The sequence below is a fragment of the Apodemus sylvaticus genome, chromosome 9 (genome assembly GCF_947179515.1).
Source record: "Apodemus sylvaticus chromosome 9, mApoSyl1.1, whole genome shotgun sequence".
NCBI lineage: Eukaryota > Metazoa > Chordata > Mammalia > Rodentia > Muridae > Apodemus > Apodemus sylvaticus.
In genome coordinates this window covers 20,403,892-20,422,566 of record NC_067480.1, presented here as the reverse complement: position 1 = coordinate 20,422,566, position 18,675 = coordinate 20,403,892, and the positions used below count along the sequence as shown (strand labels likewise).

At 43.1% G+C, this 18,675-nt stretch overlaps 1 protein-coding gene across 1 annotated transcript in view; it reads left to right on the top strand.

The window, feature by feature from the left end:
• Nucleotides 1-18,675, top strand: part of Farp2 (FERM, ARH/RhoGEF and pleckstrin domain protein 2) — a 107,336-nt gene that overhangs the window by 56,860 nt on the left and 31,801 nt on the right. Inside the window, exons 8-13 of the mRNA XM_052193764.1 lie at nucleotides 100-247; nucleotides 3,907-4,002; nucleotides 5,620-5,783; nucleotides 6,094-6,162; nucleotides 7,038-7,095; nucleotides 9,064-9,322. Coding sequence (XP_052049724.1) covers nucleotides 100-247; nucleotides 3,907-4,002; nucleotides 5,620-5,783; nucleotides 6,094-6,162; nucleotides 7,038-7,095; nucleotides 9,064-9,322 — 794 coding nt within the window. The remainder of the gene's footprint in view (nucleotides 1-99; nucleotides 248-3,906; nucleotides 4,003-5,619; nucleotides 5,784-6,093; nucleotides 6,163-7,037; nucleotides 7,096-9,063; nucleotides 9,323-18,675) is intronic.

Below are 18,675 nucleotides of genomic sequence, written 5' to 3'. Positions count from 1 at the left end.
ATGCTTTATCTGACTGTTTTCCTGACTTAATTTTTTATTTGTTTTGACTCATTTTTACACCACAAGTGTTTTGATATGTTAAAATGTTCTTCACTATAGGGGCCAGACTCCTGCAGAGTCAGATTTCCAGGTGCTTGAGATTGCAAGGAAGTTGGAAATGTATGGCATCAGGTTTCACATGGCTTCTGACAGAGAAGGGACCAAGATCAATCTGGCAGTTTCTCACATGGGTGTCCTGGTGTTCCAGGTAGGCGGTCGAGCAAGGAGGGGCCAGGGCAGGCCATCCTAGTGCACGGCTGGTTGATACATTGTGTTGTTGCTGTATTTGTTGGTAGATTTTTTGTTGTTGTGATGTGTGTGGAAGAGAATCTTAGCATATAATCTGGTCTTACCTCTTACAATGAAGAAGCTGCTTTCTTGTCCCTCTCTGCCACAGTAAAACTCTGTTTACTGTCCTGGAACTCACAAGGCCCCCACTACCTCCAGGACTGACCATTGCCCAAGGGATCCATTCCCTTCTCAGTGTTTATTCTAATGTTGAACCAGAGTCACCTCCTAGGATCTTAAACTGGGTCTCAGGATTCTATCTGGAGGCTGTGGACATTCTAGGGGTAACAACTTTGCTGGCTATGAGAGCTTTTGATAACAGGGGCTCAGATACAGTGAGCCTGATAACAGAAAGTCAGGCAGACCCTGGGAAAGCAGTACAGTGGTCTCCCCTTCATCGTATGTGCCAGAGGTTAGAAGCAAGGCACCTCCCTGAAAATGCTGGCCAGATTGACAGGAAACTGGAGGCTACTCTGAAAAGCCTGACTACCTTGCACCCATGGGTGCTGATGCAGGTCCTTGCAGCAGCAGCACTAGTATGGAATCTTCTCTGAGAAGCTGAGTATTGGGGTGGCATAGAGAACCCCATTTGTCCTTAACCTGGATTCACCTTTGTCAACACTTAGTGCACTCAGTGCCTGCTTCTACCACGGTGTCTTCTAAAGCAAGGGAGAGTAAGTGGTGGTGCTGCTTCAGACTGTCCACAGTAGCTGACTATGATTTGTCTCACGCTCTAGCTGGGTGCGATTTTGCCAGCTGAAGCTAGTTCTGTGATTGTGTGATGTTTGGAATTCTGGGGAATTTTTAGAGGGTATGTAAATGCTAGAGCCCCAGTAGGGAGGTTGTTAATTGGTTGTTGGTAGATTGTTGGTTGTTGGTGTTTGCAATTTGTTAAGTACTTGTGAACAAAGAAGAAACCACAACAAGAAATTAGATATCCTGACAGCAAAAATCAAATGTGCCCCAAGGAATTCAATGCCCCCCATCAGCAGGACGTAGGCTAATGATAGCATCACCCCCTTTCTGTCCCATGACTTTATTCAGGGAGTTCTTTCCTTTCCCCTTTATTCTTTTTCTCTCTTACCCTGTGTTAGGGGGCTGAAAGGGTAGAAGAAAAGGGGTAGAGAAAGGTGAAAGAACAACCCACAAAGTAGCTGAAGAACCAGCAACAAAGAGGCATCTATCCTCATTCCTCAGACCTTTGTATGCATTTCCTACATACATGGTGTGTCTTTACATAATCACAGTACACTTACCACTGACACCAATAATACATTTACCCCAGGTGTCAGGGAGCTGAGTCAGGGGATCATGAGTTCTAGGCCAGCCAGGGCAACAAAGCAAGGCTCAAAAGAAAGGGAATTAGCATGACAGCAGGATGGCTCATTGTGTAAACTTGCTTACTGTCAAACCTGATGACCTGAGTTTGATCCTAGAACCCACATGGAGGTAGAAGAGAACTGACTTCTGCAACTTGCCCCTTACCTCCACATATGTGTCATGGTATGTGTGCATGGATGCAAACATGCAAACATTGACAAAACAAATAATAAATTTAATATTTAAAAATTATAAGATCAAAAATTAAAATGAGATCATTGTATTAATGTCAGTTGTTTTGTTAGACCCAGTGGTAATACCCTTTTATAGCTTTGTTCCTCCAGGATGGAATCTAGTCTAGGCCAGATGTGCCATTTACCTATCACATCTTCAGTCAAAGGCCAGATGTATCGTTTACCTATCACATCTTCAGTCTAAAGCCAGATGTATCATTTACCTGTCACATCTTCAGTCTAAAGCCAGATGTATCATTTACCTATCACATCTTCAGTCTCAGTCCATTGAGTCTGGATAATTATGTTTTATGACATTGACATTATTGAAGAGTCTGTCTGTTTTACTTCTAATAATACAGCCCTCATTGTGGCTTACTGGATGTCTTCTGTGATTAGGTTCAGGTAACATGTTCCCAGCTGAGCGCCTAGGACATATCACATCCTTTAGGGCCTCAGAGGCATAGCCAGCCATCTGTCCTTACTGCTGGTGGATTAAACCTCTGCGTGTGCTCTGATACTCTTTACTACAGAGTTAGTAGTTTGTCTCTCTCATCTAAGGCGTACTTTATAATCACATAGTCCTCTATATCTCTTCAGATTTCTTCTTGATTTAGCATTCATTGATGACTGTCGCTGAGTCCTAACCCATAAAGTCGCAGTCCTGGCACTGTAAATGCATGCATGTGAGTAAAGAGTCAGAGGCACCTGAGCCGCTCTGTACCCTGAAGTACAGGTGTTTTCAGAAGAAACAGCCAGTACCAGAGATGGGAGAGATGGGAAGACAACAAACCTTAGGAGGACGTGACTCATTATCTACCAGATTCTAGCAAGCAGAAAAGTGTGTTGTGTTGTGTTGTGTTGTGACCATGCAAAGCAAGAAAGTTCTTCATCAGAAATACAAAATTCTTCTTTTGTAATTTTTACTCTATTACTCTTAGTTGTAACAGTAAAATCCTAGAAAATACCTATCTGAAGTCCGCTTAAATAAGTTATACGCTCCTGTATTGTGGGACTACAGCACATTGGAGAGGGATGCTCTCTAGTGAGATATTCATTTGGAGAAAGGTTAAAAACTCTATATAGTATTTTATTGTTTGTGGGGAAATCACATGAACACGTGCATGTGCACACACACACACACATACACTACATTGGTGATTTTACAGGTCCTACAAAGGGCAGTTGCAGCCTACAGGCTCTCAGTCAAGAATGAGAGGAAAGTTTTATTGTGGACTCATGCTGCTACCTCAGGCTCTGAGTCTTGTTAGTTTCTTCCTATTACAGAGAAAACAGCAGTTCCTAAAAACAAACCAGAGGGCTTGAGAAAAGCAAAGGCAGAACAACAGTTATGAGTTTAGAAACGGGATTAGGCCTGCAGAATGGCTTAGCTATAGAGGGAGGCACCTGCTGCCAAGCCTGGCGACCGTAGTTCGGGTCTCAGGTCCCATGTGGTGGGAGGAGAGAACCCTGCCCACAAGTTGTCCTCTGACCTCCACACTGCACTGTGGCATGTGGATGGTCACATACACACAGAAAAATAATTGTGTGTCATTTTAAAATGAAGACAAAGTGGAATAAGATCAGCACTGTTGAGCTGAGCATGGTGCCCACACCTATCTCATAAAACTCCAGAGGCAGGCAGGGGAAACTGAGGAAGCTCTAAGCCAGTTTGGTTTACCTAAAGAGTTCAGGCCAGCCTGGGCTACACAGTGAAACTCTCAAAAAAAAAAAATTATGTGTGATGAGGCTGGAAAGATTGTCTGGTACCTAAGAGTACACCCTGGGATTCAGCAGTCATGGGCACATACTGCTCTTCCAGAGGTCCTGAGTTTGATCTTAGTACTCACATTGACTGTCTCACAACTACCTGTAACTCCAGCTCCAAGGGACAGACAGCTCTGGCCTCTGTGGATTCAGAGCTGTTGGAGGGGAAATGGTGGCATCTCACTTGAATTGCTAGGTTGCTATCAAGGATCTACGTCGATAAAAATGTACCACTGTGTGTCTGTCTCTGATATTTCAGGGTACCACCAAAATTAATACTTTCAACTGGTCCAAGGTCCGTAAACTAAGCTTCAAGAGGAAAAGGTTTCTTATTAAACTCCACCCTGAGGTCCATGTAAGTATTATTTTGAAACTTTTAATATTGTTAGGCAATTTAATCCAACAAAAAGATGTTTGGTTTGGTTTGGTTTGGTTTCATTTTTTTTAAAGCATTTGGTATAAAATTGGGGCACATATCTGTGATCTCACCACACACTGCCCATCTGGAAAAGCCCTCAGGCTCTTTTTCCCATCCAGCAGACTTGGGCTGGGTCTAGGACAGCGCATGGTGAGGGTAGTGAAAACCCTTCAGCAGTGCTAAGTGAGCACCTCTGCCCAGACAGAGCTAAGGGGCTACCCCATTCATCCCAGGTGCTTTCAATTTAGAATATGATCTCCAGGGGCTGGAGAGATGGCTTAGTGGTTAAGAGCACTTATTACACTTTCAGAGGTTCTGGCTCAGTTCCCAGCATCTGCATGGTGGTTTACTATTGTCTGTACCTTTAGGAGATCCAGCCTCTCTTCTGACCTCCTCACAGGCTTCTTCTGCACATACGTACATGCAGGCACACATAGAAGCACATAAAAAAAACGAACCTCTTGCTTGGTCTAATCGAAGAATTCTTGATTATCAAGAAATAATAAGAACTCTTTTTTAATCAGGAGGTGGGGAAGGAGAATTATGAAATTTGAAACCGGAGTAGTTTAGATAGCAAGATCCAGTCTAAACAAAAGAAAACAATACACTCCTTTTTTTAAGAGTTTTTAAACAACAACAGCTGACAAGTTAATAAACACATTGAATGATTAGAAATAGAAAACGCAGGGCTGGAGAGATGGCTCAGTGATGAAGGGCACTGGCCACTCTTCCGGAGGGCCAGGGTTTAATTCCCAGCTCACAATTGTCTGTAACTCCAGTTCCAGGGGATTTAACACACTCATGAAGACAGACATACTTGCAGGCAAAAAACACAAATGCATTTGAAATTTTAAAATTTCTTTTTAAAGAAATACAAAAAGTAACTGTGTAGTTATTGGTGAAATTCAGTACTTTGAGTAAATTGTTCAAATTGTATTTTCTTTGTTCAAAGGAAGTTAGGAAACAATAGATCAGCTAAGCCAAGGCAAGGCTGGAACTTGAGATGCCACCTGGGCCCTTGGCCCAGCCACAGAGTGTCCCTAAGCACATGGGGTTTCTCCAGTCCCATGCTCTTGTGCAGTATGGACAGTATTGACTTTGGTAAAGGCCTGAACGCATGTGTCTGTGTTGCTTGCTTGGTAGGTTGCTTGTTTTTGTTATTTTGTTTGGTTTTGGGTTTTGTGTTGTGCCAACTGTACAACTGCCTGATTTTCCTGCCTCAGACTCCCAAGTACTGTGATTATAGCCCCATGCTAACAGACCCCATTAAAGAAAGGGATCTGCTATTTACTATTTGAATAGTAAAAGTAGAAGAATATGGAAAGTAATTTGATAATATATATCTGACGGTTCAAAATGTTTTGGTCTTGGAGCCCAGAATTTCATTTCTAGGACAACAGTGGCTTTCTCGTGTTGTTTGTGAGCCTGAAAACTGTAATTCATAGTTATCTAAGGCATGTGACACCATGCCTGGATCTCTGTTTTGATTTTTAAACTGACTGTTATATGATCTGCTTCTGGGCTTGCTTCCTGAACCTTTGTATTTTGTTCTAGGGACCCTACCAGGACACCTTAGAGTTCTTGTTGGGTAGCAGAGATGAATGTAAGAACTTCTGGAAGATATGTGTGGAGTACCATACCTTTTTTAGACTCTCTGACCAGCCTAAGCCAAAGGCAAAAGCTGTCTTCTTCAGCCGGGGCTCCTCCTTCAGATACAGGTAGGGCTGGCCTCAGCTGCAGGGACAGCTGACTACTGGGGAGAGGAAAGAGGCAGAGACGGGAGGGAGGTGCCATAGGCTAGGTAGACAATTGTATTCAGGATTAGTTCTTGTGAAGGACAATACATGGGGGAAATCAAATATTCAAACTATGAGAAAATGGGCTTAACAAAAACTACCCAGAAAATTGTCTATACTTACTATAAAGTATAACTGAGCAATTTACATTGGGCAGTCTTACTTCTGTTCTTAACTCTAAACGGTAATGCTCTGAGTTACTGCTTTGTTTTAACTGAACCTTTATTTGTAGTGGAAGAACTCAGAAACAACTAGTAGATTATGTCAAAGACGGTGGGATGAAGAGAATTCCATACGAAAGGTAAATGCTGTAGCACTGATATAAAATGTGTACCTTTAAATTTTCTATTTTATTTAAAATTGTATGTGTATGTGTATTTTGCCTGCATTCATGTCTGTATACCACATGGGCACTATGCCACCACTGCCTGGTTTGTTTTTGTTTTTAAAAATGGGTTTATAATGTCTTCATGGAGATAATTGTGCTCATATATGATATCAACTTGTAGTTTCTAAAGTGTGTAGTTTGCATGTATTATGAAGGTTTTACATGGTGCCTTAGCTTTTTCTCCTGATGCTGTGATAAAATACCTGGCAGAGGCAGCTGGTGGAAGGGGGAGGGGCTGACTTGATGCACAGTTCCTGATTTCAGTCCACCATAGTGTCAAAGCAGCAGTACTGGAAGCACTGGAAGCGGTGTGTGTGTGTGTGTGTGTGTGTGTGTGTGTGTGTGTGTGTGTGTGTTGTGCTCAGCTCCTGCTCTGAAGTCAAGGAACCTCTCCCAAGAGGGATTCATTCACAGTGGGAGGGAGGGTGACATAAGCAGCACAGCTCTCACAGACACGCCCAGAAGCTAAAGATCCCCACAGGCTTGTCCCCTACGTGATCCCAGGTCCTGTCACACAGGCAGGTAACTCTAACCTTGATAGTATGGTAAGCAACCTTAAAGTTCATGGGGAAAATTGCATCCCTCTTGGGTTTCTTTTTTATTTTAATTACAGGTTGCTTTTCTTCTGCCCATTTCTAGCTTTCCACCCTGTCTTGGTCATATTTTTACATGAGCTTTTTTCATGGATGCAGTACAGACTTGAGGTCCTAGGAGGAAGCACTGAGTGGGATGATGGCAGACAGGGAGGTGAAGAGGCTAAGCCTCACAGCATATTCTCTGTTTTGCAGACGGCACAGTAAGACTCGGACGTCTCTTCATGCTCTGACTGTAGATCTGCCTAAACAGGTTCGTCATTTCCAGTTGAAACCATCAGCAGCACTAATTACCAGGGTGTACTCTTCTAGAAAGTCCTCTGCATTGTAAGAAGGCTCACATGACTCAGTGCATACTTCTGACCTCACGATGAAAGCCTTGATGATGGGACAGCTGTGAGCTCTGCACCATGAATCATAGTGTGCTGCAGTCGCTAGGGAGCAGCTGGGAGGTGATGCCTGCATAGATTGCAGCCTCTCCAGGTGGACCGACGTGCCGCCTTTAGAGGACTGCTAGAGGGAGCACAGAGGCATGGTCATGTCACAATAAAGACTATGTTGTTGTGAGGTGTGAAGGAATGGTAAGAGAGCTAAAAGGATTTAAATGCTGTTAAATGTAAAAATTAAGAAACAGCTTTACATCTGATTGTTTGGCTGGATTGTAACTGTTATTAAAGCAAAGATGCACATAACTGTGCATCAGAGAACATTGGCAGGGGGTTCCCAGTGAGCTATCAACCCCTCCATGAGCACACTGAGCCTCAGGTGCCTGATCCGTACTGCAGGTCTGCCTTTTACTGCTTCATATTTGCATATTAACTCCCACACTCAAGCATGAGTCGTGCTCTCAGGAGCCCTTGTAACTGCTCCTTGTGCTGCCCTAGTTTCCTGAGTATAGTTATGCTGTGCAGGTGTCTCATTAGTGGTGGTGGTGGGCTATTATTAATACTAAGCAGTTTCCAAAAGCATCTTTTGGGCCCTGTATCTTAGTGCTTCTGTGTCCCACCTTTTAATTGAATTTTAAAGGATAGTCTAAAATTTACATTGAGGCTTTTAGTTATCTAATTTACTTTAAAATCAAGAGAAAATAAAGAAATGTGGTTGAGTAATTAAGAAAAGTTAATATGCCAGTCATGGTGAGTGACACCTAGACTCTCAACATACGGGAGGCTGAGACAGGAAGCTCAGGAGTTCAAGGCCACCTAGGCTATGTGAAAGACACTGCCTCAGACAAAGCAAAACTAAAACCAGGCAGTGCGACAGCCATTGGAAAATAGATGGCTTTTGAATCATGACCAGCTATTACATTTCTACAAGGCAAGTTACTGGGCCCTGCAACATCACTTGCCTTTTTTTCCATGCTGTGATGACACACACACATACACATGCACACGCACACACACACACACACACCAAGGAGGTGTATTGCTTATGGACATGTTTTCCTAGAAATTCTCAATTCTATGTGGGTTTATTTTATTCTAATCAACTTAATGAGGAACCCTGGTATGATTACTTCCCTGCCCCATAGTATTTTCTCACCCAGCAGTGGACCTCTTCTCCTTCATTTTTGGGTCCACTCTAGCACTTTGAGAATGTCTCAGGGCTCGTACACCACTGACGTTGGCCAGGGGCATCCTAGTCAGTGATTTCGGCCTTCCATTGTACTCAGGAGCGGGCTGCTATGTTTACCCACTCCTTAGTGATGTTAAATCTCTACCACTCATGATCAAGTACTATAAATATGTGCTTGTCACCTGGTGTCTCACTACAGTGGAGGCCGAGGCTGAGTGGAGAGATGAACACCCACATGTATCTCTTTATAGATTTAGGATAACTAGGACTACCACAAACCTTTGTCTGCATGCCATCTGGTTCTCTGTGGTAGCTTCTCTTCTTTACTATGACATGTAAATATTCTATGACTGCAAGAATTGGGGAAGAAAGTTAAGGTGTTGTAATCAGAAAACAAGATCAGGTTGCAATACTAAGACAGGCATGGTTGCACATGTCTATAATTTCAGAGTCTGAGACTAGCCAAAACTACAGTGAGAATATCTCAAAACAAAAGCCTCACTTAGAAAGGGAAAATCTACTCAGGTGCCCCTTCCAGGAAAGTTGTAAGAAGTATCTATACTTCCCAATTGTCTTTACCAATTTGTAATAGTGTTGTATAATTTTATATGTTCCTTTTTTCTTTTCTTAATTTTGACCCCCCCAGAGCGTCTCCTTCACCGATGGCTTGAGAACTTCTGCCTCCCTGTCCTCAGCAAATATCTCCCTTTATCCACCCCTTGCTTCTTCTTTGTCCCCTCCTGGTCTGCCCAATCTGAAGGACAGCAGCAGCTCCCTTGTGGACCCCCAGTCTCCCCACATCAAGAGCACAGCAGTAGAGCGGAGCAGCAGATCGTCATCATCTGAAGGCCCCAGCACACAGCCGGCCCATCTCTCTGGACCCTCTGTGCTCCAGCCTGGTCCAGGTGCTGGGTTTTGTGGTGTTGTGAACAGCCATGGTTCTGCCTGTGCTAGAGGACAGAGTCTCAATGCTTTAGACATTAACAAAGGGAGGGCCATTAGGGGTCTCAGAGCTGTTTGTAGCAATGACAGTAGTGAGGATGAATTTCCTACAGGCTCCTTCTTGCCTAGTGGGGAGTGCAAGGGTGGCCAGCAGTGCCTCAGAGGGGTCCCTGTTTTCACATTGACAAACGCACAGCTGCAGGTGTCTGAAGAGTTCATAGATGATGACCCAGCAGACATCTCTTTCTTTGCTGGAGGCTCTGAGGCATTTTCTTTCCCATACAGTTCTTTAGTTCTTCAGGAGTCCCTGTTACCTGTCCAGTCCACTGTGTCCCCTGTCTTGTGTGGTCCAGAGTCTGCCCAGTCCAGCCCAGATAGATACTCTACTGAAGCAGTGGACATGAGTGTAGAAGATGATTTTGAATTTGGGGAAGGAAGTGATTTCAACGGCAATGTACATCCCTCAGACACCTCAGAGCTGTTCGAGGTGAAGGCACAGGCTAGCCTAATGCAGAGCCTCTTGAGTCCTTCCGAAACTAGCTCACTTAGGAACAACCAGTCTGAGAACAGCTCCCTCAATAACATGCCACTACATGGTGGGTTCTCTCTGCATACATCCAGCTCAGCCAATCAGTCTGAGGCCAGCTCCATGGTCAACTTCCCAGCCTACTCAGTCCGCTCCGAGTCCAGCTCGGCCTTCCAGTTCTCCGACATTATTGACCAGTTAGAGCAGCTCAGCTACCCACCCACAACAGCTGAAGACTCCAGCAGCACAGACTCAGACTCATGGGACTCTGAGGCTGAAGCACCCCTGGACATGAACCTCTTCTTCAGCAATCCCTTTGCACAGTCAAGTGGGGAGAGAGTTCCTTTCAGTTTCCAGCCCAGTTTAACGAGTTCTGCTGCAGGAAAGCAGATAGATAAAAATCCATCCTGACCCCCCTCCCCAGATTTCTTTATAAAGAGATGTTTATCCCCATTGGAATAGTTAGAGATCAGAATCCTTTGCTTCAGACATAGAAAGTGACTAACTTCATGCTAGATAGTCAGGATTTTTCTAATTACTGGTAGATTATACTATTTTGAATGTCAAGGAATTAAAGCGCTCATGTGGAGTAATGTTAGAATCTGTACATCCACTCTCAAAAGAGCATTTCCAGCCATTTCCTGTAGTGACAGATGAATTGGCCTCTGCAGCACTGCCTTTTTTGACACCTGCTTTGAATTCAAGTAAAAACTGGTGCTACACATTTCGAATATTCTCCGGTTCTGATTCCTGTCCATTTGTAGGAGGCTGTGTTATTCCAATCCTGCCCAGTTGTAGGAGACTGTGCCCCTTGATGCTGCTTTTAAAATGACTCAGGCTTCCCATGATCAGTTAGCATGTAGAACTTGTTTAGTTTATTCAGCCAGCACAGTGTATGAAATCACTGCAGAACATTTTGACAGCATCCGAACTCCAAGGACAGTGGAGACTGTAACCTCCTACATGGAGAGGTAGCCCTGGGACTCTGCTGATACCTCTCCCTGCTACTGACTGAGACCAAGGCCATGCTGTGTTTAGAGTTGGCTTGCAGGGGCATTGGACTAAAAGCCGCTGTAGGAGTGTGAGCTACTTTGCTTCCTTCTGCTCATCTTAATTACAGGTGCCATAGGTAAAATGGTTGTAGCAGGTAGAGCCAGATACTTAAGTGAACTTTGAAGGCCAGAATAAAAGCTGGTGCAGGAGAGTCATTTCTTTTGCTGACTTAGCAAGTTCTTTAAAATGATAAGAACATAAGAAGTGCCTCAGAATGTACAAGAGTTTGAATCCTTTCTCTAGGAGTGATGGTGGGTTAGATCAGGTGGTCTAAGGTCCCAGGACTAATACACAGTACTAGCTGTTTCCAGTAGATGCTGCTGCAGTGAAAGCAGTGAAAGGGCCCAGTGAGGATGTGCTGAGGTAACCCTGCTTGGTACCGTGTGGACATGTTCCAAAGTACTCTGAGGGTCAGGGCTGATGTCTGTGGTACAGACAGGATAAAGCTACTGACATGAGAGCCAGCATCTTGAAAATGCTGGGTTGACACCAGTCCTGGCCAATTTCTCTCTGTCTGGTCCACAAGTTGGGTGACTGTGGATCTTGTTTGGTTGGGTAGTGGTCCTTTCTGCTCTAATCTAGCAGTGCAATAGATATTGAAAGTTTTATTTTCTTCTCAAAATATCCTGTGGAAATAACTTTTTTTTCTGGTGAGAATCCAGGTCCTTGAACATGCTAAGCAAATGCTTTGCCACTGAGGTCCATCCCAGCCTCCTCTGGGATGGTAAGCATTCATGGTGTTCATTTGTGAGGCTTCTGGCTCTGTGCCGGGATGGAGTAACTGTGCTGGTCTCTAATGCACTGGGGGCGCCTGTCTCTTCTTATTGTATTGGTTAGATTCTGAAAAGCTTGGGGTAAATGAGTGTATCCTACTTTTATTTCTTTTGGTTTTTGTGGCAAGGTCTTACTGTGTTGCCGAGGCTGGCCTGGAACTCATACACCTCAAGCTAGCCTTGAATTCATGTCAATCTGCCAGTCTCAACCTCCCCCCCGCCCAGTGCTGGGATATGTATGCCCAATAGTATTTTCATTTTCATAGCTTCCTTAGACTTGTAGATTATAGTCTTTCTTTTCTTTGTCCAGACCATCAGTGCTTGCTCTGTGCTTAACTGTGTTTATTCTGTCTGCCTTTTCTTAGAGGCAGGATGCTGTCTTCCATGCCACACTGCGTAGAGCAGAACTGCTTAAGAGAGTTGGTTTTCTCCAGTGTATCATCCCAGAGGAAACCTTGGATTCCTGTTATGGGGAAGAACTAATATGTATCACCTCTAAAATGTCATTCTTGAACCTTAGTACTCATGACCACTACCTTGCTCCATCATTGTCACCTAACCAGTGACATTTGTGTGAAGCATCAAAGTTGTCATCCTTGATGTTTGGGCAGTTGGTCGGCTTGGTTCTGAGTCCTTTTCACCCCAGGCTATGTAGCCAACAATACTATCTGGGCAGCAGGTCAGGTATGGTAAGGGTTGAGCCTTTACCAGGCTAGGGCAACATCATGGTAATGGTGGTGCTGAGGGAAAGGGGTTGTTCCATCAGACAGAATAGGACCTCCTCAAAGTGAGAATCTATTACATCCGTTCCTTGGAGATTCTCAGTGATTTCTATTGTCAACCATCTTCTGTGAGCCTCCTACAACTAGGTTTTGTTGTTTTTTATTTCTGCTAATGGAATCTCACTTTCCTCAGACAATTCTTTCATGGCAGGCAGGTAGGTGGGGGCAGGGTTGTCTAAATACCTAAAAGCAAGAAAAGAAGAACAATAGCCCTCCGTTCTGCTGTTCAGTTCCCGCCCCATCAGCTTAGCTGGTACTCGGCCACACTCTGTCTCTTCTAAAGTTTGTCTACAGCCCTACCTAGCCCTTTGCAGGGCAGGTAAGCACTCGGCCTGACACCAAGCACTGCCCCAGTGGCTTTTTACTGCTCATTTTGAGACAAGCCCTAACTAAGCAGCCTAGGCAGGCATTGGACTTTGTGATTTTTCTGACTTCATCTCCAGAGTGTTGGGATTATAGGTAACACACTTCCCTTTTCTGATTGGGGGCTATGGTACTTTAAAGAAGCCCTGGGTGTGCTTATTATACCTTTCCTCAGAATACTGAAAGTATCTTTGAAACACAAGGTACTCTGTTACATGAGCCTGCATATTCATTATCATATTAAATGATACAGCTCCCTACTGAGAACATACTTAAATTACCCAGTTATCTTCAACATGGTTGGGCATAGTGGCACACCTGTATTCCAAGCACTTTGGAAGTGGACGAAGGAGGATCTTGAGTTGAAGGCCAGTGTAGGCTATAAAGTGAGATTTGTCTCAAAACAAGCAGTCATAAGCCAGTTAGTGTTTGATCTATTCAAGTCTGGATATAGGCATGATCTGCTTCCTATTTCTGCCTCTTAGGTTTCAATTAGAATATTCCTATCTTAGCATTGTCTTATAGGGAAAGCCAGGCTAGTGATGCTGCCTCAGGTCCCAAAGCCTAGACTGGCACCCAGGAGGTCAGCCATGTATGTGAGGGTCTGTCCATTATTCCATAGCCCCACATAGTCTCCAGTGGGAGAAGGGGCAAAAGCAAGATCCCAGCATCGCAGATATAGATAGCACTGCTGATGGGTCACATTTGCCATAATTTGGAGAAATTTAAAACAGATCTTACTAGAGTGTTCATAATCAGCTGTGCCTTCTTCTGAGTTCCTGCTCACGGTGTCCTAGCCTGCCCGTTCTCAGTAGGTCAGAATGTGCAGGCACTTGGGCTGAGAACCAAACGGCGTCATGTCCTGTCACAAGCTGCACCTCTCTTTACTGTTCTTGAGCTGCCCTGTTACATTTGCTTTAGAAAATGGTGCAGTTGGCCCAAAGCCACTGAGCCCAGAATGGACATTGAGCCTTTTTTTTGTTCACCTCCTGGTGTAGACCCAGTGTCTCCAGCCTGGGGTGTGACCTACATAACCAGTCACTGGGAAAGATGCTGAGATTGAAGAACATGAATTCATAGTTGAGCGGTACATTCTGGTCTAGAACAGCTCCTCAAAGTGGGTAGATCAAAGTGCTACACAGTGTTGACAGCTCTCTGTCTGTTGGTCCACTTAGTTATATCCAGAACCTTATTAAAACAAATAGTTCTCCAACCCTGATAGGTGTCCTTGCAGCTTTCAAGAGTAGTATAAAGGGGACCCAGTAAAATGGCTAGCTATTTTAGAACAATAACCCATTCTTTTAACTCCTTGCCAGCCCTCCTTCTAGTTTCCAGGCTGGCCCATTTAAATGTTTCTCCCAACCACTCCTTCCTCAGTTCCCCATCAGTAGTCTGCTTAAACAGTCCCTCCTCCCAGTGTTCCCAGTACTAGTAGCTCCAAACCATAACAACCATTGAAACCTATCTGCTCAACACAGCTCCTCCTGGCTCAACTGTCTCCTAACAGAGTCTCCACCAACTGCCTTCTCTTCTCACTCTGCTACTCCCTTCCCTTCAGCCTCAGCTGGCTGTTTGTATCCTGTCCTGTTCCCAGAAATCCAAGAGGCAGCAACACCTAAGGTCATAGGGTCAAGCAATTCTAACAGCTAAGACTTTTTAAAGGGCCAGGAGCACAAAATAAATCACACTACATTTTCCCCCATTTTTCTTCACTACTAATTATGCAGTTTTGAAGCTGGCACTCCCTGTAGCCATGCTACTGCTGTGATTTTTGTTTCTCTGTTCTTTCCAATGTCTTTCAGGGCTCTCAGGTGTCTGATGTGATCTTTCTGTTGATCTCTCAAGAGCATATCCACAACTGAGATACAAACCTAACAGTGATGCTTTTCATTCTTAGAACTTGGATATTGCTTCCTGAACCTTTTATGTTCCTACATTATCTTGTCTTCTAGTACTTTGTGTTCTGGAGTTCCTTGATGAAGTCTCTTAATCTCCACCCCCATATCTGTGAACCTTTGGTTGGAGACTTGGACATGCAGGATGTGATATTCAGCATAGTCTGTCTTAAAGTTCTGCTCATAACCCTGTTGCTCTGCATTGTGGATGGCTCTGTATTACAGGAGACCAAAGGCCTGCTCAAGGCCTGTCAGGGGTTAGGTGCTGAACATTTATTCTCTAGGCTTTTCTGGCTTGCAAGGAAAGGCATTGGTTTGTCAGGCTCTCTTCTTTTTGGGTCAGTGGGCAAGGTTTTCAGAAGACCTCCCCTGCTCAACAGTGAGCTTTTAGTTTTTGATGGTTTCCTGTGGAAATATAAGCAAATCCATGTCTCTAACACAAAACATGTGCTGTCTTCTATTCTGATGTTAACCCATCCTTATAGTATATAGACTGATTTAATTCTACAGTTTTTTCTATAACCTAGTCTCTCTCAGCTGCTATTGTTCCTTTCTTATTTATGTTCAGAAAATGTAAAGTTAACAGAACACTATTCAGTCTATCCCTAGGCGGTCTTTATTCTTCCATTTATAATGAAATCAGAAACTTTTTCTATATAAGTCTTTAAGTTTTTTTCTTTGTTTCTGTGCTAAGAAGATCCATTCTAAAATACTATCTTCCCTTTGCATAATAAGCCTGGGAGGAGAATGAATTGAGGGCAAAATAACAAAAATAAAATCTGTTTGAGATCTATGAGATTCACACATGCAGCTTGCAGTCTCTTTTCTACTAAGGTTAACTCTTTCTCGATTCCTTTGTTAGCTGTCTTGAACTAAGTCTGAATCACCTTGTAACGAAACAAATTACTTAACTCTTGAGTAGTTAATCCAGTGATGGGCAGTAGCCAATTAATATCTTTCATTAATATTTGAAATTGTTAAGTGTTTGCAACTGATCTCTTCTGATCTATGGTTGAATTTTTTGTTGACTTATTTTATAAGCTAGATAGTAGATAGAATCTCTTCTCTGTATTTTCAGAAGCAATTTGCAAACCCCAACAAGGCAAAAATACTTTTTGTTTCACTAAATATTTTCTCTAAAATATTTGCATTAAAATCAGCCAACAAACTTTCATCCATGTAATAATAAGTAATGGATTGAGGAAATTGCCTGTGAACTATTTCTAGCAATTGTACAGAATTATTGTCATAGAGCTGAACTATTGATTGATGTTGGCTGTAGGTGCCAAAGTAGAGAAGCTTAATGAATATGCAAAGCCTTTGTTTTCCAAAGGAGTAGAGGGGTTCAGCCTCCTTGGAAAGACTGACGGCTGGCTAGCTCACTCCAGTTCTTTCATTCAAATATTATATAAAGTTAGTTGGGGATAGGAAAGGTTCCACTACCAATGTTATCTTGCCCCTGTGGCCCTTGAGAGTAGACAGGGCACACAATCTCAGTCCCCTTGTGATTGTGATTAGCCTGTGAAATATAAACAAATCCGTGCATACAACACAAAGTATTTGCTTACTTCCATTCTGATGTTGACACATTCTTATACTATACAAGCTGATTTAAGTCCCCAATTTTTTTCTAAAACTCCATGTCTCTGAGCCACATCAAAAGAATTCCAGGTTTACCAGGAGTGTCTTAGGACCAAGATTTATGCAGTCGCAAGCTCTCACATAGCACCAAGTGCAGATTTTTCAGGGAGACAACATTGCTTCGAGGCCCAAACAGTCTCAAAACAATTTCTCAGACTCTACTGATTAATTGAAATATAGCAAAGATTTTACTGAAACATCTTACTCAAAGCCAGATACAAGCAGTTTACTATACATTCACTCACTATCTTGGACCACTTAACATTCCTTGTGGAAGAACTTTCCACTGATACACTTTAACTTGTTGAGCATTATTATGTCTAAGGCCTGCTTCAACATCCAGGGTAAACTGAATCAGGGTGTAGAGTCAGGCAGTTCATCACTCAGCAGACTTTTCTTGAAGGGAACAAAGCTTGATTCTCTGGGGCCAGTGAAATACTCCCTGCAGCCAGCAAGAAAAGGAAGGAAAGAAACACCCACACTTGGCAGATGAAGCAGCAAGCTCCAACCATTTTACATACATACGTACATACATACATACATACATACATACATACATATGTACATACATACATACACATTTGATGGAGGTACCAAGGTGCCCACAATTTTTTCTCCCACAGCTTATATATTCCAGCAAAGTCTTTAAAACAGTACAAAGATCACAATGTGGTTACATTCTATTTTTCTTCTAGTAAATGATTACAGTGAATATATGTAAACATACACATACACACATACACACACACACATTCCCTAGTACCCTCAAGTGATCAAATGCTTTACATACTATGGATCAAAAAAAAACCCCAAATTATTTCTAAGAACCTATACATATTCATCACTAAGCAACTTAAGCAACTTGTTATAAACTAAGAAACTGTAAGCAAACAAGCAATTTTCTCAGCCAGTTTCTCTTTCTGTACTGCAATTTGCAGTTACAATGAAAGAATCAATTATTTTATTATTTATCTTAAAAAGTACTCTTATAAAAATCTTAAAAGCATCACAAATCTAATGGTCATTTCTATTTTAAATTCCCAGGATGCATGTCTGTCCATTAACAATTTTTTATTATATCAGGAAGCTGAGGGCAAAAATGGGTGCAAGAAATTAATCATTACTTTGATCACCAGTCCAGCATTAGCAAGGGAGGCATGTTGGCTAGTCGGGCTACCACTGTTCTTGTTCCCTGAAAATCCCTAGTTCAACTATTAACCATGTGCCTTTCTGAACTTTAAATTGCTCCCCAAGATGATTTTCTGTATCAAAGCCTCTAGCAAAAACATCTTAACCTTACTAACAATCTCAATCTCCAATTTCTTTCAAAGGGTGGTGGAGATTACTAACTACCCACAACTCTTAAGTCCTTTCAGAGAGTGGTGGATGAATCATTTATTTACTAAAGCAGCAATGCTTGAAAAAGATCAATCACTATTACTGTAAATGCCAATGACACTGCCCAGTTAGAGGCTTTCATACAACCCAATAGATTGGGAGGGATGTGACAACTACCAAGGCAACAAGCAGAGCCATGCTCCACAGCAGCATGACGTTCTGAGGACAGTGTAGCCTTCAGGCCTCTGCCTCTCTGAGGTACAGCCATCTTAGTTGTGCTAACCAGTAGGCTCCATGCCCCTAGTTCTAAAGCTATTTTGCTGTGCCTTTTGCATGGCCCCTGTCTTAGTCATGGTTTCTATTCCCCCACAAAAATCATGAACAAAAAGCAAATTGGGGAGGAAAGGGTTTATTCAGCTTACACTCCCACACTGCTGTTCATCACCAAAGGAAGTCAGGACTGGAACTCAAGCAGGCCAGGAAGCAGGAGTTGATGCAGAGGCCATGGAGGGATGTTACTTATTAACTGGCTTCCCCTGGCTTACTCAGCTTGCTTTCTTATAGAATTCAAGAGCACCAGCCCGGGGATGGCATCAACCACAAGGGACTCCCCCCCCTTGATCACTAATTGAGAAAATGCCCCACAGCTGGATCTCCTGGAAGCACTTGCCCAACTGAAGTTCCTTTCTCTTTGATAACTTCAGCTTGTATCAAGTTGACACACAAAACCAGCCTGTCTTAGGGTTTCTCTTCCTGCACAAACATCATGACCAAGAAGCAAGTTGGGGAGGAAAGGGTTTATTCAGCTTACATTTTCACATTGCTGTTCATCACTAAAGGAAATCAGGACTGAAATTCAAGCAGGTCAGGGAACAGGATCTAAAGCAGAGGCCATGGAGGGATGTTTCTTACTGGCTTGCTTCCCCTAGCTTGCTCATCTTGCTC